Source organism: Mustela putorius, unplaced genomic scaffold (assembly GCF_011764305.1).
Source record: "Mustela putorius furo isolate JIRA1106 unplaced genomic scaffold, ASM1176430v1.1 tig00537227_pilon_pilon_pilon, whole genome shotgun sequence".
Taxonomy (NCBI): Eukaryota; Metazoa; Chordata; class Mammalia; order Carnivora; family Mustelidae; genus Mustela; species Mustela putorius.
This window is the reverse complement of record NW_025422368.1, coordinates 3,112,484-3,134,028: the sequence shown is the minus strand read 5'-3', so window position 1 is coordinate 3,134,028 and position 21,545 is coordinate 3,112,484. Positions and strand designations below refer to the sequence as shown.

The 21,545-nt window shown below is 47.2% G+C and overlaps 1 protein-coding gene across 1 annotated transcript; it reads right to left on the bottom strand.

The window, feature by feature from the left end:
- Positions 1-9,516: 9,516 nt before the first annotated feature.
- On the bottom strand, positions 9,517-21,192 carry KRT79 (keratin 79). The gene is made up of 9 exons (XM_004774674.3): positions 20,534-21,192; positions 18,113-18,333; positions 17,015-17,075; positions 16,796-16,891; positions 12,393-12,557; positions 12,069-12,194; positions 11,180-11,400; positions 10,468-10,502; positions 9,517-10,184 (listed from the first exon to the last, which is right to left on the bottom strand). Exons 1-9 carry the CDS (start codon positions 21,014-21,016, stop codon positions 9,997-9,999), a joined length of 1,596 nt encoding a protein of 531 aa, XP_004774731.1. The 5' UTR covers positions 21,017-21,192; the 3' UTR covers positions 9,517-9,996.
- Positions 21,193-21,545: the final 353 nt, after the last annotated feature.

The following is a 21,545-nucleotide window of genomic DNA, read 5'->3' as shown; positions in this document are numbered from 1 at the left end:
AAATCCTAGTGTTAAGTTCTAACTTAAATTCTTCAAATCCCATCCGTTGCCACTAATTAGATGAACTCATTCAACCCATCCTCTCATCTATAAAGGGACCCCACAGTGCCTGGCACACAGTAGGTCAGTGGACATTCATTCTTATCTGCCCAGACTTTGCCATTACCACTTAGGATGAGAAATTAGACAAATCTGTTTCCCTGCCTCTCTTCTCAAGCCCTGATAAGATTGTCATCCCCCCTGATAAGATTCCAAATCTGAGGAAGAGCAGTGATCGGGGCCTGGGTAATTCCCACAGGTCCGAGCTGACCCTGACTGACTAAAAGCTGGCCACGGCAGAAAAGACCAGCCTCCCTGCAAAGAGAAAGGGCAGGGCCCATGGGGTGCAAAGAGGGAGTGGATCTAGTGGATCTAGTTCTTGGGGACAGGGCTGCAGGGAAGACTGGGCCAGCTGGGAGCCCCCCTCCTCTCCCCACCACAACCCTTACCCCCTCCCTCTGCCCCCCTCCTGCCTCTACCTCTGGTCTGCACCCCTCCCTCCGCACCTCCCACCTCAGCCTCTGCTCAGCTCAACCCTCTGATGTGCAGGAGACCTCTCAATGGATGGAGGGTGGGTGGAGGAGTCATGGCAGAGAGGCCAGGAGCCTAAAACAGAAAGCAACAGGGGGGCGTGCCTGGGTGGCTCAGTAAGTTAAGAGTCTGCCTTTGGCTTGGGTCATGATCCCAGGATCCTGGAATCCAGCCCCGCATCAGGCTCCCTGCTCGGCAGGAGTCCTGTTTCTCCTTCTCCCACTCCCCCTGCTTGTGTTCCCTCTCTCACCGTCTCTCTGCCAAATAAATTTTAAATCTTAAAAAAAAAAAAAAAAAAAAGATGGGGGGGTGCCTGGGTGGCTCAGTTGGTTAAGCAGCTGCCTTTGGCTCAGGTCATAATCCCAGCGTCCTGGGATCGAGTCCCACATCGGGCTCCTTGCTCAGCGGGGAGCCTGCTTCTCCCTCTGCCTCTGCTGCCACTCGACCTGCCTGTGCTCGCTCTCTTGCTCTCTCGCTCTCTGGCAAATAAATAAATAAAGTCTTTAAAAAAAAAAAGAAATCAAGGAAGGAAAGAAGGAGGGAAGGAAGGAAGGAAGGAAGGAAGGGGGAAGGGGTGGAAGGGATGGCGAGTGGGGATAATATATAATATATAATCAATCTAATTTTGTGCCTATGGGTATTTCTCAACTGAGGTACTTCTCATGAAGCTAAAGCTAAATCGCGGCACATACCATGCTCAGATAAAAAATAAGGAAAAGGCCATAGTGCTTTTTAGATAGAAGGGACTCTCATTTACAGCTGCCATTATGTGTTGGACACTGGATGCTGTTCTTAGAACAGTTCCATTCCTCACAACATTCCTACAAAAGAAGTGTTGCTATGCTCAGTTTAGAGCTGCAGACACTGAGGCTCAGAGAGGTTTTGTAACTTGCCTGAGCTCACACAGCTAGGACGTGGTGACCGTGGAAAGCCAGACCTCTCTGTCTAACTGCAAAGCTTGTGACCTTAACGGCTACACTATAATGCTTTACATTAGCAACTCTTCCCCACACAGTAACTTCAGAAAAAACAACAACAACAACAAACCATATGGCAACTTCTACAGACCCGTAGCTTATGATCCACCAGAACAGCAACAGGGTCTTGACCAGCCCACTGCGTATTCTGCAGAACTGTCTCTGTTCCTTCTGTCCTTGCTTTTGTCACATGATTGGTTGCTTGGTGTAGGTGACCCTGTCTTTGCAAGTATCCAGTAAGGTAGGAAATCATCCCAAGGGGCAATTCTAAGTCCTTCAATTAACCAAATCAAAATTAACTTAACTTACAAATTCTACAATAAATCCAAACCAAACAGGAAGAAAGTTCTAGACCAGAGCCATATTCTGTGGCTTTATTAAGTCAGAATTTTCAGAAGTTCACACAACCATCCAGCAGCAGCCTGAAAAACTGAGGGCAGACATATGTTCAGTCTGCAAGAGCGATTTTGCCCTCAAGTGAGAGAAGCAATCATGAGAGAAAAGGGAGAAATGCCTGCTGCCCGCCTGGTCTGGAGTCAGGAGACTGGATGAGGCGACACTAGCAGACCACAAGGGCCAAAAGCCAGTCTCATTCCACCCCCACAGCTTCCACTACTGTCCTCCGTGACCCTTCCTCATCTGGCAACCAGCTGTTCCTGATCTTATCAAAGAGGATGAGCAGCTGACAGGGGCGTGGAGCAGGGGCAGGAGGGAGTGTTTGCTCTGGGCTTTCTGGGTGAGGGAGACAAGCCCTCACTTTCAGTCTGGGATTACAGGGATCCCGCGGTCTTTTACTCAGCCCAAACCTGCTGTGTGCTGTCAGAAAGCGCCCGCTCCTTCCGTGGCCCGTCTGTGCCCTTGACCGTTCTGTCGTTGTCACCGGGCCTCAGCTGCCCCATGGGGTCTGAGTCATTCTTTTGGGAGTCAGAGCCAACTTGGGGATCAGAGACTCTGTAGAAAAGTGCCAGTCAGCATTTCGGGAAGGGACCAGGGAGAACAGTGGGCTGGGGGAGGGTTCTGTGCACAGGGTCCTCCCTTTCCCACCCTGGGCATGAGCAACCAGGGGTTACTTGGCACATTTTGACCACAAAACATTCTTGTTATCAAAGACATGCATAGCCCTATTTGTAAAACAGATAAAAGGAGTCATGCTCCAACTGGTGCAGACCAGGGTCCTGTGAGCTTCTCACCCACTGCCTGCATTCCTGAACAGCCCCTGGGGTCCTCAGGCTCCAGGAACTCCTTGTGGGAGCCCCTGTGTCCAGACCAGTCCCAGTCTTCAATGAGTATTACTAAAGAACATGTCGTTGTCAGTGGGCCTTCCTGACAAGGGATTTAATCTGAATTTTATTGCATGATAATGCAAATGTCTCCAATTGGGTTTTAAGCTCTAAATGTAATTTCAGTGAAACCATTTGCTTGTTTTACTCTACCAGGAAAAGCTCCCCCCAGCTCCCAGCCTGCTTTCTCACTTATAAAATGAAAAGTATGGACTAGATTGAATACAAAATCACTTCCAGCTCCAGTACCCCCCTGCTTCTCTGTTTCTTTTTCTATAAACCAGCATACCCAGTTGTTATGAACTTGGACTCTGGAATCAGATTGATTAGGTTGCACGTCCAGCTCTGCTACTTGCTGGCGGTGTGACCTTGGATGAGTTACTTAGCCACTCTGTTCCTCAATGGCCTCATCTGCAAGAATTGCTTTTATCAGAGGCTGTTGTGAAGAGTCAGTCAGAGGGTTGACAGCAGGGCCAGCCCACAGCAAGCACTCTGTGGACATTAGCTGTCATTCCTAGAAGGTGTCGGACATGGCAGGGGTGGGGAGGTTCATCTATACTCCATCTCCTAGAACAGAAGCATCACTCTTGAGTATGACTGTCTCCTAAACTAGACCACTCAGGTCAGTAAGGTGGAGCTGGTTTTGCTATGTGCTAAGACTTTGTTCCTAAGCTGTGGTTTAGGGTTTGGCTCAAAATCCCTCTGCTGGCCTTCCGGTAACCCTGGAGGAAGTGTTCATGGGGCATGTCTGGGCTCTTCCAAGGAAGATGGGGTGACCATGCTCAGAATACAAGGAATATCAAGAAAGGTTCATTCCAACAGGAGTTCTAAGGTTGCCCGGGAAGGGGTGGGTGCAGTGATAGCCTCAACTCAGGTACACTGATTTGGCACCAGGGTTTCAGGGTGTGGAGGGCATAGACTAGTTGGATATAGAATAAGGTGTGGGGTCCAGGCTCAGAGTAGGGGGTTGTGGAGATGAGGAGGAAAAGGGAGGACTCAGAGAGACATGATAGAGGAAGGACCAGAAGATTTGGAGAGAAAGGGATGCATGGTTGGGACAGAGGCAGCCTTAAGAGGGAAGAGCATAGGGCTTGAAATCAGCAACCCTCGACTTCACTAAGCAGCTATATGGCTACTGGTCTAAGAGTTAACTTCTGTGAGCCTTAATTGCTTCACCTGTAAAATGGGCTATCACATGCATCCCCCTTATTGAATTCTGAGACTGCTTGAGGTCATGAGCAGTGTAATATATTTATAAGCCACGAGTCCAATTAAAATGTGGATTTTTTTCCAGTTTTTTTTTAAAGATTTTATTTATTTATTTGACAGAGAGAGATCACAAGTAGGCAGAGAGGCAGGCAGAGAGAGGATGAAGCAGGCTCCCTGCTGAGCAGAGAGCCCGATGTGGGACTCCATCCCAGGACTCTGAGATCATGACCTGAGCCGAAGGCAGCGGCTTAACCCACTGAGCCACCCAGGCGCCCCTTTTTCCAGTTTTTTTTTTTTTTAAGATTTTATTTATTTATGACAGAGAGAGATCGCAAGAGAGGGAATACAAGCAGAGGGAGCTGGAAAGAGAGAAGCAGGCTTCCCACTGAGCAGGGAGCCTGATAACAGGGCTCAATCCCAGGAGGCTGGGATCCTGACCTGAGCCGAAGGCAGATGCTTAACGACTGAGCCACCCAAGCACCCCATTTTTTCCAGTTTTTATTTAGATATAACGGACACGCAACACTGTAGAAGTTTAAGGTATATAGCAGAATGACTTGGCGTATGGGTCTCTTGCAAAGTGACTATCAAAATAGGAATAATTAACACCCAATCCATGGTGGACTTTTCATTTTGCTGTTTATTTTTTTGGCCTGTGGAAGGTTTTTAGTTTCATATAGTCCCAGTTATTTTTTATTTTGTTGTTTATGCTTTAGGAGTCATATCCAAAAAGAAGATCATTTCCAAGACCCATGTCAAGAAACTTCTTCCCTATGTTTTCTTCCAAGGGTTTTATGGTTTCAGGTCTTACATTTAAGTCTTTCATCCATTAAAGAGTTAATTTTTGTGAGCAGTATAAGATAGTTTTCTTCTTTTATGTCTGAATGTCCAATTGTCCCAGCACCATTTGTTGATGAGATTGTCTTTTCTCCACTGAGTATTTTTTTTTAAATTTCTTTTCAACGTAACAGTATTCATTGTTTTTGCACCACACCCAGTGCTCCATGCAATACATGCCCTCCCTAAATCCCACCAACTGGTTCCCCCAAACTCCCACCCCCCGCCACTTAGTATTCTTGGCTCCTTGGTCAAAGATTACTTGACTATATGCATAGTCATGAACTATATGCATGAACGAATTTATTTCTGGACTCTTAAATCTGTTCTATTGGTCTCTGGGTCCTTTTTCATGCTGGTACCAAGCCATTTTGATTAATATAGCCTTATAATATAGTTTGAAATCTGGAAGTTTGGTGGCTTCAGCTTTGTTCTTCTTCCTCAGAATTGCTTTGGCTATTCTTTTGTGGTTCCATGGAATCTTTTCTATTGCTTTTTCTACTCCTGTAAAAAAAAAGGCTATTGGAATCTTGATAGGGATTGCATTGAATCTACAGATGGTTTTAGGTAGTATGGCCAGTTTAACAATATTAATTTTTCCAATCCATGCACACAGATATCTTTCCATGTATTTATATCTTCTCCAATTTCTTTCATCCATGTCTTATAGTTTCCAGTGTACAGGTCTTTCTTTTCCTTGGTTAAATTTATTTCTCAGTATTTTGTTGGCTTTGATGCTAATGAGACCATTTGCATAATTTTTCTTTCAGATAATTCATTGTGAGTGTATAGGAACACTACTGATTTTTGTATTTTGACTTTATATCCCACAATTTCACTGAATTCATTGATTAGATCTAATGGTTATTTGGTGGTGTCTTTAAGATTTTCTATATATAAAGTCATATCATCTGCAAAGAGAGACAATCTTACTTCTTCCTTTTCCAATTCTGATGGCTTCAATTTTTTTTTTTTTTTTTGCCTGATTTCTCAGGTGAGGACTTCTAGTACTTGGTTAGATAAGGAGCCATAAGAGTAGGCACCCTTGGGACACCTGGGTGGCTCAGTTGATTAAGAGTAGGCACCCTTGTCTTGATCCCATCTTAGAGGAAAATTTTTAACCTTTCACCACTGAGTTTGATGTTAGCTGTGGGCATGCTTGTTGATAGTTTTTATCATGAATGGTGTTGAGTTTTTTCAAAAGCTTTTTCTGAATTTATTGAGATGATCATATGATTTTTATGTTTTGTCATATTAATGTGATATATAACATTTATTGATTTCCATATGTTGAACCAAACTCGTATGCCAGGGATGAATCCCACTTGACTACAATGTATGGTCTTTTTAATGTGCTGCTGAATTCAACTTGCTAGTATTTTCCTTTTGTTTTTGCTTTTATTTTTAATTTATTTATTTTTTTATTCATTTCAGAGGTAGAATTTAATGATTCATCAGTAGCATATTACACCCAGTGGTCATTACATCGAGTGCACTCCTTAATGCCCCTCCCACCAATTATCCCTTCCTCTCACCCACCTCTCTTCTGCAACCCTCAGTTTGTTTCCTAGAGTTTGCCATCTCTTATGGTTTACCTCCCTCTCAACTTTCATCTTATTTTATTTTTCCTTCCCTTCCCCTATGTTCATCTGTTTTGTTACTTAAATTCTACATATGAGTGAAATCATATGGTATTTGTTTTTCTCTTACTTAATTCACTTAGCATCATACCCTCTAGCTCCATCCATGTCGTTGCAAATGGCAAGATTTCATTTTTTTCCACTGTTTTCTTATTTTATTTTTTATAATTTTTTGTTACGTTATGTTAGTCACCTTACAATACATCATTTGTTGTTTTTTTTTTTCTTTTCAGCATAACAGAATTCATTGTTTTTGCACCACACCCAGTGTTCCATGCAATACGTGCCCTCAATACCCGCCACCTGGCTCCCCCAAACTTACACACCCCCCGCCCCTTCAAAACCCTCAGATTGTTTTTCAGAGTCCATAGTCTCTCATAGTTCACCTCCCCTTCCAATTTCCCTCAACTCCCTTCTCCTCTCCATCTCCTTATGTCCTCCATGTTATTTGTTATGCTCCACAAATAAGTGAAACCATATGATACTTGAATTTCTCTGCTTGACTTATTTCACTTGGCGTAATCTCCTCCAGTTCCATCCATGTTGATCCAAATATTGGGTATTCATCCTTTCTGATGGCTGAGTAATATTCCACTGTATATGTATACCACATCTTCTTTATCCTTTTGTCTGTCAATGAACATCTGGCTCATTCCATATTTTGGCTATTGTGGAAACTGCTGCTATAAATATTGGGGTGCATGTGTCCCTTTGAATCATTGTTTGTATCCTTGGAATAAATACCTAGCAATGGAGTTGCTGGGTCTCTATTTTTAAATTTTGAGGAACCTCCATACTGTTTTCCAGAGTGACTGCACCAGCTTGCATTCCCACCAACAACGTAGGAGGGTTCCCCTTTCCCCACATCCTCACCAACATCTTTCGTTTCCTGACTCATTAATTTTAGCCATTCTGACTGATGTGAGGTGGTATCTCACTGTCGTTTTGATTTGTATTTCCCTGATGCCAAGTGATGTTGAACATTCTTTCATGTGTATGTCTTATCTGGAGAAATGTCTATTCATGTCTTCTGCCCATATCTTGACTGGATTCTTTGTTTTCTGAGTGTGGGGTTTGATACATTCTTCATAGATTTTGGATACTAGCTCTTTATCTAATAAAACATATTTATCTAATAAAACATGGGTATTAAAGAGGGCATGTATTGCATGGAGCACTGGGTATAAATAAAACATCTCTATGTGTTCATTCTGTAGCTTGCCTTTTAGTTTGGTCCATTGTTTCCTTTGTGCAAAAGCTTTTTATCTTGATGAAGTCCCAATAGTTCATTTTTTATTTTGTTTGTATTGCTTTTGAGACATGTCTAGCAAAAACTTGTTGTTAGTATTTTCTCCAGGATTTTTGCATCTATATTGATCAGGGACATGGCCTCTACTTTCCTTTTCTTTTAATGTCCTTGTCTGGTTTTTTATCAGGGTATGCTGGCCTGGTAAAATGAGTTCGGGAGTGACCCTTCCTCTTCTGTTTTTTAGAAGAGTTTGAGAAAGATTGCATTCTTTCTTTTTTAAATGTTCAGTAAAATTCACAAGGGAAACCATCTGGTCCTGGACATCTCTTTGTAGGAAATTTTTGATGACTGATTCAATCTCCTGACCAGTAATTGGTCTGCTCAGATTTTCTATTTCTTTCTTATTCAGTCTGAGTAGGTTGTATGTTTCTAGGAGTATATCCATTTCTTGTGGGATGCCTGGATGGTTGTCACATAGATGTTCAGAAGAGCATTTTATAATCCTTTCTTTGCATTTCTATGTTACCAGTGATTGCACCTCCTTTTTCATTTATAATTTCGTTAATTTGGGTCTTCTCCTTCTTTTCCTTTGTGAGTCTAATTAAGGGTTGGTCTATTTTGTTTTTCTCTTCAAAAAAGCAACTCTTAGTTTGGTTAATCTTTGTTATTCCTTATTTCATTTAATTCCACTCAAATCTTTATCATTTCCTTCCTTCTGCTAAATTTGAGCTTGGTTTGTTATTCTTCTTCTAGTTCCTTAAAATGTCAAATTAAGTGGTTTATTTGAGGTCTTTCTTTTTTCTTTCTCTAAGTGTTCATAACTATAAAATTCCCTCTGAGAACTGCTTGCATGGCTTCCCATAAGGTTCATTTTTTATTTTTCCATTTCTGTTTGTCTCAAGATATGTCTCTTTTAATTTCTTTTTTGATCCATTGATTGTTGAGGGAAGTGCTGTTTAATTTCCATGTGTTCATGAATTTCCCAATTTCCTCCTGTTATTAAGCTCTGACTTCATACTAGTGAGACCAGAGAAAAGATTTGGTATGATTTCAATCTTTCTGGATTTGCTAAGACTTGTTTTGTGGCCTAACAAATGATCTACCATAGAAAACATTCAGTGTGTGCTTGTGAAAAATATGTATTCTGCTATTGTTGGGAAAATGTGGATTCTTATTGATGACCAGATATGAGGGCTGAGAGAGAAGCCATCAGACTGCTCAGTGATGAGTTAGGTGGAAAATCAGGAGCCAGAGGGAAGGGAAGCAAAGGGCACTGTTTCCTATTAAGGCCGTTGTTAGCCAGGGGCTTTACACATGTTCTCATCACACCTTGCTTTTACAAAGAAGGAAACTGGGACTCAGAGAGGTTAAGTGACTTGCCCAAGGTCACACAGTAAGTGGCAAAACTAGGATTTAAACCCAAGTCTGGCCAGTTCTGAAGCCCAAGATCTCTCCATTGAACAAATGAACTGCCTACCCCACAGAGTTAGCAGAGGATGGGGGACTCAGTAGCATCAGGAGATGGGCTATAATAGGCAGCTGCTCAGTGACCAGGTCCTGCCTGAACAACTTATATATTGCTTCAAGACTTCTCTCATGAACTCCGCAAAGAAGAGAGTAAGAGCCAAGGCCTACAGTGCTGATGGTTATCAGTTGGTGTGCTTCTAGCATGGTGAGTAGCATGGAGCATAGCGAGTGTGTGGTTGACAGTTTCATTCCCCGGGCAGGACAAACTGGAGCCCCAGACAGCTAGCTGCAGTTGAGATGCATCATTTATTGAGATACATCACAGGCACAGACAGGAGAGCCAGGCGTGGATAGATTCAGAGAGGGGTTGGGTCTGGTGGGAGACTGGGGAGGTTGAAAGGCCTTCAGGGACCACTCACAACTTCCCTCCTTCCTCCGCAAGCCTGCCCTGAACACAGAGCAGAAGAACAGAGGAACTGAGGGAAATCCAACCTCCTCTCAGTGATCAAAAGTTCACCTCCAGATCACTCAAATACATTGCTCAGGGTGGTGGCCTTAATCTCCCCTCCCATCACATTGCAGAAGCAAGGAGAAAACGTGGGTAGATTTGCACCTTCCCAAAATGCAGATCGCATGCAAAGAGTCTGGCATGCAGATACACCGGACCTGTGGTCCTGGGGCTGTTCCCGTTCCTATGGAGGTAGGTGGGGTGGGGTGAGTACAGCAAGGAGGAAACTGCAGGGGCCCCAGCTTGCAAGTCTGAAAAGCTAATACCTCCGGCTTGATGTCTTGACCGTGGTGGTCTTCCGCAGGATGGAGGTGCCCCCAGAGACGGCCCCTCCCTTGACAGTGCTGAATCCGCCCTTGCTAGCACCCCCACCCCCACCCAGGGACATGCCACCCCCAAAGCTGGCCGCACCGCCTCCGCACACCGTGGTGGAGTTGCCAGTCACCGCTGTAAGACAAAGGGTCTGGGTAAGGCAGGGAAGCCACACTGAAAGGGGGAGGGGGACTTGCAGAAACCAATGAGGGATGGGAACAAGCAGGCAGTGGAGCCCTGGGAAACTGATGGAGAAGGTGGACAGTAAACTTATTCTTTGGGAACCCCCAAAGAATAAGCCCCCTGTCTCCAGGGGCTCAGGAGGAGGGCAATGTGCTTCTGGCCAAGGACAGATTGAGCAGACTGAGCAGAGGACCGGGGCTGAGCCTGAGGCCAGGGAAGGCAGCAAAATACTCACAAATGCTGACGGCACTGGGACATTCTCCAGACATCCTGCAGAAACCGAAATAGCAGGAGAAGGGTCAGTGGTCCCCAGAGCCCAGGTGAAAACCCTCTCCCTCCTTCCCCTTTCCCACTCTCTGCCTTCACGGTAGGTCAACTCAGTGAGTCAACTCTCGAGCCAGGGTCCACAAGACAAGATCAGGAGACATGAGAAATAGGTGCATGTGGCTGTGCTGGGCCTTGTGGCCCTTCCAGCAGGTGCCACAGAGAAAGCAGAGCCACAACAGGCCAAGTGACACCAGCCTCCCCTGTCCTGCCTTCTTCTGCATGCACATCACAGACAGCAAACAAAGCTCATGCCAAAACAAAGCTTCCCGGTTTCTGGCTCAAATGACTTTCTGTACATCTCACATCTTCCCAAGGACAGAGATGATTAAATTTTTTTTCAAAGTTTCAGAGGTGGTGGAATCTGGTGTTGGAAGAAGAAACCTCACTTCTGTAGGGCTGCTGACCACTGTAAGAATTACTGATTGTCCTGCCAACTGAAGAGATGTGCAGCAGAGGCAGTGAACCCAAGTGGAAAGTCTGCTGTGGGTGATGAGTTAGGAGCCCAGCTTCCTGGTTCCTCCCTTCTCTCCCTACCCCTAGCACAGAGCCAATGATGACACAGGCTCTCCCACAGGGCAGAGCTATAATGCCCTCAAATCAGGGCAGGCAGGGGCCCCCACCTGCTCTCCTCGCTCTCCAACAGCTTGCGGTAGGTGGCGATCTCCACGTCCAAGGCCAGTTTGACATTCATGAGAGCCTGGTAGTCACGCAGCAGCCGGGCCAGGTCCTCCTTGGCCTGGTGCAGGGCCATGTCCAGGTCCCCAAGCTTCTTCTGAGCATCCTTCAATGCCATATCCCCACGCTGCTCTGCTTCTGCGATGGCAGCCTGCAGCTGCTGGCACTGCCCAACGGATGAGAGGTGTTGGGAACATCCTCCAGGGTCATCACATCCATCTCTCTGCCCTCAAACCAGATACCACCATTCCCCCACCCATCCCCCCCGGACCCCAACTTACTGAGAAAAAAGGAAAGCAGAAATATTCTTCTCAGAGAATAGATACTATTACCCAAGCAGGGTCATGTAGCACTACTGAGAAAGTCCTTATTGAAGTCTAATCTTAGTCCCTCCGGCTGCAACTCAGCCCAGTGCCTCAAAAGAGATAGAATAAATAATATAACCTTACCATTAACTAAATGCTTCACTCCGATCTGGGGGAAAGCCCAAGCTTTTAGCCATATCCTAGAAGGAATCAGCACCTATGACCTGGATACTTGAACTGTCAGCCTCTTGCTCTGATCGCCTAGAGATGGGATCAGGCTCCCTGAAGGAGATCTTCTCACCTGCTCCACCACTAAAATACTATGTGACCTTGAACAAGTTCCTATCCTCCTCCAGGCCTTAGTTTCTTACCCTATAAAAGGACTGTGTTGATTTTAACAGTCCAGCTCATTTGAGCGTGTCCCATCCCTCAGAAAAAGAGAAGTTCTCACCCCTCAGCATGACAATAGAGAAGGTCCTCACCTCTGCCAACCCATACCTGACCCCCAGGCTCCTCACCAAAGACTCACCTGCTTCTTAACCGCATCCACCTCGCCCTGCAGCCTCTGGACAGTGCGAGTGAGCTCAGCAATCTCATTCTTAGTGTCCCGCAGGCTGTCCCCATGCTTCCCAGCTGTCACCTGCAGCTCTTCATACTGGAGACCAAAAAAGTGGCAGTGACCTGTCAGTTCCAGGCCCTCCTGGATAACTAGTTGCCCCAGGCCCACCCTCACTGCTAGAGCCCCACCCCTGTTCCTACCACATCAGCTGGCATGTCTAGCCCCAGGCTTCTCACAGTGTCAGAAGTTCTGTATCTGTCCCAGCCCACACACCGGACCAGCTGTTCTCCTCACCTTGGTCTGGTACCAAGCCTCAGCCTCAGCCCTGCTCCTCTGGGCAATCAGCTCATACTGGGCCTTGACCTCAGCAATGATGCTGTCCAGGTCAAGTCTGCGATTGTTGTCCATAGAAAGGATGACATTGGTGTCAGACACGTGGGTCTGTACTTGGCTCAGCTCCTACAGAAAAAGAGATAGCTGCCACCAGTGCCCCTCATCCAGGCCCCCAGGAGACAACCGAGGGATGAAGGACGGGGCCCCAGGTGGCAAGAGGAGGCTTGTGCTCTACCCCAGGCTCCAGCCTAGAAGGAAAGACCTAATTCTCTCCAGCTGGGAAATGGGCTCTCATTTTTATAAATATCATTCCTTGTTGTGGATTTACAGGTTTCCAAGAGATTACAGAAGGGGAAAGAATGTGTACCTACTGCACCCAAACCTGGTGCCAGCCCCTGTCATCCTCAGAATGCCCTGGGAGGCAGGCCAGGCCACTTTTGTCAACTTGGGAAAAGTCTCCCCTCTGAGGGGGGCAGACAGTAGGATCCAAGGAACTGAACATAGGCCTGATTCAAACCCCTCTCTCCAATCAGCCAGCTAACCCCCTGCGCCACCATTCACAGCAGTCCTGACACTTTCCTTGGTTAGGAAAGAGGCTTGGGAAAGAGAAGTGACACATCCAAGGTCATCAGATCCAAGGTCATCCAGTCCAGTGCTGGGGCCCAGACTGGAACCAATCAGTTGAGCAACAAATTCCCAGATGGTTTCCTCTAGACTATACTGACATTTATAGACCATGGTGATGTTCTTAGACCCTCCCTGGGTTTCTAGGACTATTGATTTTGACATATAAACAGGCATTTAAAGATGCCATGAGCAGCAGGTTTAGTTTCAGCAGTTCTGTGCTCTGGCTTTGAGTTCAGCTCTATCACTAGTTCATTTGAATGGGCTCCCAACTGAGCTCTGCCTCCATCTCTCCCACGGTCCTTCCTGTCCTAAGCTGTCGACCAACTGCCCAAACCTCAGTGGCTCCCAAAGGGGAGAGAATCTTCTGTTTGAGAATCAACACCTTGTATGCTCTGGTCATGCCCCCAGCTTTCCTGCCGCCAGTGGAATTATAACCGATAAAGCTGGAATATTAGAGCGCACTGACCGAGCATTTCCTGTGAGCAGGCGCTGTGTTAAGCACTTAACAGACACCAACTTGTTACAAGCCCTTTTCCAATAGCACAAAGACTGACGTGACCTGCCCCAAATCACACACTAATAAGCGGGGAGCCCAGTCTTAAACCTTGGGAGTCTGACACCAGAACCTGAGGTGGCATGACTAAGAGAGAGATAGAAGCCGAGAAAGAGAACGACCAAATCCAGAACAGCCATCCATACTGACACAGATTTAGATTACTAAGCTGCATTATCATTTGAGAGGTGGAATGGGTGGGGAGGAAGGGGCGAACATCCAACTCATGAAATGTTTGCCGTTGAGTGAAAAGACATGAGCTCTGGAGACAGGCAAAGCGAAGTTCAAGTCCCCAGCCTGCCATTCACTAGCTCTGTGACCGGGGTGGAACTTCCTGATGCCTCCGCCCCCTCTTCTATAAAGAGCCTGTGGTGATCTTCCTCTTGGGGTTGATGTAAGGATTCAGATCCGTTTGTGGCCTATGGTGGGTGCTCAGTAAAATGCATTATGTGCCCACACTTCTGTGAAGGTAGGTCAAGACGTCCATGAGGCTTATTTGCTATAGATCACATCATCTTGCCACAGCGGTGATAACCCTGACTTCATCATCTTGTAGCATCACCCTTTCACCCTGCCCCGCTCAGGGTCCCTGTGCACCCCTGAGCCAGAGTGTCGTCCTGAGGAACATCAACTTGGAATTTTTAAGACAAGGAGATCTACCAAATCCCACCAAGAGTGATAGACTAAGATGATAAAAGCGTTAGGTTTTCCAAAGAAACAGAGCTGATACAAGTGGAGAAGGAGAAGGAAGAGTTCCGTAGATTAAAGATATGCGTCTCCTCAGACACCAGCGACCCTGAGAGGAAGAGCACGTGGAGAGCCTCTGGGCAAGGAAGGAAAGAGCCAGAGAGGCCAAAGCATTGATACTGGAGCAGGGGCTAAATCCCACAGGAATCATCCAGGCCAGAGGGAGGGCACAAGGCTGCTTTTCTGCCCTGTAAGACATGCCAGGGGTTGGTGAGTGGCCCTCCAGATTTCCCCGAGATCTGGCTTGACCAAAACCAGAGCATGAAATCAATTAGTGAGTGCTTTATTGGCCATCACAGTTGATTCATGCAGGAGGCAACAAGGGAACGGCTGCTCTCACCTTCATTCTCAACCCCAAAGAGGCACAGGTAAGCCTAAATATCATTCCCTTGAAAATAAAGACATTTGCTGCTTCTGGAGCTCTGGGCACAGGTAAGCCTAAATATCATTCCCTTGAAAATGAAGACATTTGCTGCTTCTGGAGCTCTGGAATCTTCCCTACTGTCTATATTTCTTATGGATCTCCAGGAGTTTCCATCCCCGTGGCAATCCCATGGCCCCCTAGGATATGCTCCTTTGGCCTGGACCCTTGAGAAGCCCAACAAGGCCAAGGCCTCTTATACTTTCTGTGTCTGTCTTGGCTTTCCATTTTCTCCTGCATCTTGCCCTTTCTAGTTTAATGACTAGATGGGAAACAGGCAAATGATGCAGTCATTAGACTTCTTCAGGTAAAACCTAACAACAACCTCCTACAAACCTCTAGAATCACAAAATGTAAGTAAGAGGCATAGAGCCAGGAAGACTTCCCTAAGGAAAGGCCAAGACAAACGGATTTCATTTTCTCCTATGGTTGTATTACTAAAATGATAAAGGACCAGCACAGACTTCCACAGTATTCTTGAACACAAGACAGAAAGATGTGGGCCAGATGATGATATCAACTAGATTTTCAAGTAGCTGAGGCACTTGAACCACAAATTAGTGATGAGTGGAGTGAGGTCAGCCTGAGAGAAAGATACCACCAAACATCTAGTTCTTGCACTAGGACTTGGTTCTTGGCCCTGTTGGCTTTAATGTGCTCACTGGTCACATACACTGAAATGAACATTCACACTGAACTGAAAGTTTATCGGGTCTGCAGAGAACCCCAGGCTGGGACATCATGAATATATCCAATTACCCAATGGAGTATCTCCAACATATGCATGGGGGAAATTTGTTTCAAAGTGCCCACAGTTATCTAGATGACGGGATGAAACCATAATCACATGTCACAGGGAAAATGGGACTCGTTAACTCTTGCATTTGGTTTCAAAAATTCAACTGCCCAAATCCAGGAAGTTGGAAGCAGATGGATACATGTCTCACTTGAAAGCATTCATGTGAAAAAGTCCAGGGAGGGGGGTGTTTAAGGAGCAAATATTGTGAAATGACTTCTAAAGATGACACATAAACTAATGCAACATTATGTGCGCGAATGCAAGTCTGTATGCTCCCTCCCTACCCCACCATTTCCCAAAGTCTGGTCTAAGAACACTGTTTCCTCAACTTCCTCATATGCCACAGATGTCAGTCCCCAGAGCACCCTGACCTCTAACACGCTGCCCTGGGAAAGGCAATGAGCCACACAAAAGACAACTCGCTTTGTTGCCTGAAGGGCAGACTCAGGGCCAATCAAGAGCAGAAGTCATGGGAAGATGATTGAAGTCAGCTTTCTTTTTTGGTCAACAGTGAAAATGCCTGCCCTGAAAAACAGTGAGCTCCCTGCCACCGGGAGGATTCAAGCCCGGGCTACATGACTCCTAGTAGCAATGAGGGAGAAAGGACTCCAGCACAGAGGGAAGGTGGGCCACGAGGCCCCTACTGAGTCCAAGTCCAAGATGCTAGGATCAATTCAGGTTAATTTCAGCCCTCTCACCCTGGTCTTCAAAACCTCCTTGTTTCCTTGGAACCCCTCTTGGATCCTGCAATCTACCTACTACCCACACCTCAACTCCTGAGCCCACCTAAAATCTCAGTCCTTTCTCTGCCATCCTGCTCCTCTGGCCCTTGCTCCATTACAAACTGCTCTAGAAGGGAAAAGGTCTAACACAGGAGTGCAAGTCAGACTTTGAAGTCCAAGAACCAGGTTTTAATTCCAGCACTGCCTCCACCTAGCTCTGTGACCATGGGCAAGCTACCCTGAGCCTCCCTGTCCCTGATTATACAATGGAGACAATAGTAGTACCTCTATTGTGGCTTCCTTGAAAGGATTATGTAAAACTTGGCCGGGTGTCTGGCACATCCTTACCACTTAGCATGGAAGCTCGTGTTAATAAAAGGTCCAGGTTCTATTTTCCATCATTTAAGTTGCACTGGTGAATTCAGGTCAGACCTCCAGGGGGGATCCCCAGGGCTATACATATATATAATTGTCCCCATCCATTGGCCGTCTCACCATTTCATAGAGATGATTCAGGAAGTCGAGCTCCTCAGTCAAGGTGCCCACCTTGCCAGTCAGATCCATTCGGCTCATGTATGCAGCATCCACATCCTGGGGGCAAGAGAGACAGCAGGGCAGACACCTCAGTCCCCAGGGCTCTCGCCTCCCTCTGAGTCACCACAGCACCCTGACAAGCCCTCGAACCACCTTCCCAACTCCCCTCCACCTGCTCACCTTCTTGAGCAGCACAAACTCATTCTCCGCTGCAGTGCGCTTGTTGATTTCATCCTCGTACCTGTAACATAGGAAGACTCAGGTCAGAATCAGCCTAGTTCTGCCTCCTAAAGCATTTAACCCACTTGGCTTTATGCCCCCTTGGGTCCCACATTTATCTAAGAACAGCTTTGAGAAGAAGTTCTGTAATGCAGCCCACCAGTGAAGAAACTTGGGGTACAGCCATTAAATATTCCTGCCCACCCGCTTTGAGGGAACGGGCCCAGACTTTGCACAATAATATGGCAATCAAGAGCAGCCATCTCTTTGGATCGGAGCCCCTGGGAGGCTTTATAGGAATAGGCAAAGCTGTGTCAACAGTGGTTATCTTTGTGTTCACTTTCGACAGGCAGGACGTCATTTAAAACAGCTCACTTCTCTCCAACTGCTTTTGCTGAGATTTTAAGGGTTAGAGATTGCCAGTATTAAGTTATTGGGAAAGTTATGAAAGATTATACCTTAAAATTATAAATATACATATCGCTCATCATAATCTCTGACCTTTATTTGGATCTTGAATCAAACCAACCATATTTTTAAAACTTAAGACATTTACGGGACAGTTGAAAATTCAAAATGAATGGATAGTCGAGGATATTGAGGAATTACTGTTTTAAAAATTTGAGTTGTGGTTATGGCATTATGTTTATGTTTGATTAAGTCAAGCTATGCTGATGAGCCTTATGAATATAGCCAGTAAATATCTGTGAATGAAATCACACGATGGCTAGGATTTGTTTCAAGACAATAAGGGAGGAGAAAAATCAACTAGGTGTATAGATGGAATAAGACTGGCTATGAGTTAATAATTATTAAAGCTGAGTAATAAGAACGTAGAGGTTCCTTTCATATTCTCCCTACCTTGGAGTTTTTAAAATTATGAATAATACACAAATAAGTGGGACAGTTCTCCAGGAGGCACCCAAGGGAAGACGCTCTGTCTGTGCATTCCCCCAGGTGGGAACCAGGAACGTGGGAATATGGTGGCCCTCTCTGGGGAGATTTCCCACACTGTCCCTTCCTCACCCCCATGGCCCCAGCCTGTCCAGTCCTCCTCACTTGCTCTTGAAGTCCTCAAGGACATCCTGCACATTCCTCAGCTCTGAGTCCAGCCTCCCCCGATCGCTCTGGAGGTTGTCCAGCTGCCTCCGCAGGTTGCCCAAGTAGTTCTCAAAGAGGGGTTCCAGGTTGTTCCTGGTGACACCTGAGTTCTGGCCCTGCTCCTGCAGCAGGGCCCACTTGGTCTCCAGCACCTTATTCTGCTGTTCCAGGAACCGGACCTGAGCCAGGACAAGAAGGTTGATGGGCTGGTACTATCCACTGGCCCCAGACAGGACCCAGGACTGGGCCCATCGTCACCACCATCCCCATCCAGGACCTCACAGGGCTGGTGCACAGCTCAAGCATTGCTGTGGGAAGGAGCCCCTCCTCCTCAGGGAACAGCCTTCACTGGGAAAGACTGTCCAATCCAATGACAAGGACTCTAAAGAGTTAATAAACCGTAAAAGCCCCAACTCAGCCCTTTACTAGTTGGCAACAGTCAAATCACTTCGCTCTGGGTCTCCCTTTCCCCCTTGGCCTGGGTAAACCGATGTTCTTGAACCCTAATTCTGCACCCAAATCAACTGTTAAAAATGCAGGTGCATATAGAATGTATGTATATATATGTATGTATATATACAAGTGTGTACTTATGTGCGTGTACACACACACCCAAGGAAAGAGAAAGCAAATGTGACAAAATGTAAAAATTCATGATTCTAAAGTGAAATCAGTCAGAGAAGGACAAATACGACATGATTTCGCTCGGACGTGAAATTTAAGCAATGATACAAATACACAAAGGAAAAAAGAGAGGGAGAAAGAAAGAAACAAACCAAGAAACAGACTCTTAACTCTAGAGAACACACTACTGGTTACCGGAAGGGACGTGGGAGGGCGGATGGGGGACATGGGCAGTGGGGTTGAAGGGGAGCATTCGCAATGAGCAAGTATGAAAGTGTGGGATCGCAATGGTGTATGCCTGAAACTAATACAATACTCTGCGTTTGGAACTAAAATTGCTTTAGATTAAGTTAAATTTTAAAATTTGGTGAATCTGGGTGAAAAATATAGAGAAATCTATTGTACTGTTCTAACAACTTTTCTATAAATTTGACTTTAAATATAGCTGCTCAGCCCTGCCTCTAAAGACTTAAAAGGGGGCTCATGGCATGGACTTCAGAGGTCCCCTGGTGGGTTCTCTGCCCAGCAAAAGACATGGGACAGGGTCAACTTCACAGATGCCCAGCTCCTAGAACATGATGCTGAGAGCCAGAGAAAGGTTTTTCTTGTTTGACCTCTGGGACAGTCCCACAGGAGAACCAAAAGTCACTAGGGGAGAAGGTGAGGAGGTGGGCGGAACTGCTTGCTTCACCTTCTGCAGTCCGGTTTCTCCAGGTCCAACCTCCACAGCACCCCAGGCCCAAAGTCACATGGCCTGGGAACCATGAAGCAGGTGCACCCACCACAAACAGCAACAAGGTCTCTTAATGCCAAGGACCATAGGGCCCAAGAACCTGAGCTCCAGGCCTACCTCTGCCTCCAAGTGCCTCTATGATCCTGTACAAATCACTTGTCCTCTCTAGACTTCTGTTTTCTCTTTTTTTAAATGGACAAATATCACTATTCTGATTCCTCATGGGGCACTGTGGGCTTCCCAAGAGAAAGAGGACATAAATGTTCTTTGGGGACCCCGAAGTCATATGGCTATCCACCAGGACTTTCTCCATTATGGTCCCCTTGCCTAGAGACTTGTGTTAGAGGTTGACAAGGCAGGAGAGTGGACCTGGAAATGCCAGACAGAAGGTACAAGAGCCACCTATTTGGTCTGGAGGCCAGGGAAGGAAGGAGTCAGGATGTTCCCGGTCTGGGACAGATCAAACTATACCCTGGGTCATGGTGCCCCGGCGACCACCCTCTTCACTGTCCATCCCAGATTGAGTTTCTGGGAACAGCAGAAACAGCAAGGAGGAATAAGAGAAGCAAAATGGTAACTTCCTCTAGAACAACACCTCAATCGTGTCCTGATCACATCTTTGTCAGGCCTTCTCCAACACTGAGAGAGGAGGAGCAGATGGGCTCCTTGCATAACTTGTTGAACATTTGAGCTGGTTTCCCCAGCTGACCAGAGGCACTAAGGACCACCCTATTAGGAGGAGCCCTGAGGACTGTCTACTCCTTAATTGTGGGACAGGCTGCTGTGTGATCATGTCAACGATGACTGTAGGAAAGGCACAACACAGTCAAGACGGGCTCAGCAACAGCCCTTGTCCCGAGCAAGGACAAGGAGGCCCAGAAGGATGTCACCAGGCCAGAGAGCTCAAAGTCATCCCATCAACCGCCCCTCAGCAGTGTGCAGCCTCCGCCCAGCACCCCCTCTCCTAGTGGCCCTGCTTCTCCTCCAAGGGCCCCTCCCTGCTTCCTTCCACCCCGGCTCACCTTATCGATGAAAGAGGCAAACTTGTTGTTGAGCGTCTTGATCTGCTCGCGCTCCTGGGTGCGCACCCGCTGGATCTCAGGGTCAATCTCCACATTGAGAGGGGTCAGCAAGCTCTGGTTGACGGTGACCTCCTGAATCCCTCCAGGGGGACAGGCTGGCCCGAAGGCCTGCCGCCCAGCCCCCAGGCCCACATAGGCCCCACTGCCAAAGCCGAAGCCTCCCAGGGCCCGCCCTGATGAGGCCCCTCCAGCCACACTGACTGAGATGCTCTTGCTGCCCCCCAGGTTATAGAGGCTTCGGCTGCCAAAGCCAGCCCTGCTGGGGCCACAGCGGGTCCCCCCGCCACTGCTACTGCTCCGGGACACCGTCACTGAGCTGAAGCTGGTGTGGCCCCGGGACCCACCTCCTCCACTTGCAGAGTTGGAGCTAAAGCCCCCTTTGGTGGAGTATGTCTGTCGAGACACAGAGGACCTCATGACCATCAGAGGGGCAGGAGCGCAGGCTGAGAGAGCGGAGAGGGAACGCGGTATGGGAATGCTGTGCCACCAATGGGCTTTTTATCTTTTCCCAGTTGGGCTGGCTCCTGGGCTCCAGAGACACTCCTGCCCCATTGCCCGAGGAACAGAGGGAGGGGCCCCATGGGCCAGGGGAGTCCCCTTACCCCCAGCAGCAGGGAGGGGCTGCTCCCAGTTATCATCCGTGCTCTGGAGCTGGGGCTGAGCCGAGACTGTGTGGGGCAGGATGCCACCTTCTCCCCCCTGGGGCTCTCCTGTCTTGGAACGGGATGATACAGGCTCCCACGGCCGCCCCCACCACCCAGTGGCTGGCTTGGTCTCCTCCCACCCAGCCCCGATGGCCACCGTCAATGGGGCTCTGTTCTATGGGATTTGGCCCAGGCCCCTGTCGCAAGCCAAGGCCCCAGGGCCCAGGGCTGTACAGGTGGTAAGGGAAGGGAGGGTTGGGCAACGGGCTGTGGAGAGGGTGCCCAGGCCTGCTCCAGTCCCACCCTCC

Excerpts from the sequence above, each read along its gene's own strand:
- KRT79 (XM_004774674.3), bottom strand. The coding sequence starts at position 21,016 with ATGGTCATGAGGTCCTCTGTGTCTCGACAGACATACTCCACCAAAGGG. Across the intron at positions 16,892-17,014 it reads AGTTTGTGCTGCTCAAGAAG|GATGTGGATGCTGCATACAT; the intron begins GTGAGCAGGTGG and ends TCTTGCCCCCAG. Across the intron at positions 12,195-12,392 it reads AGGCTTGGTACCAGACCAAG|TATGAAGAGCTGCAGGTGAC; the intron begins GTGAGGAGAACA and ends TTTGGTCTCCAG.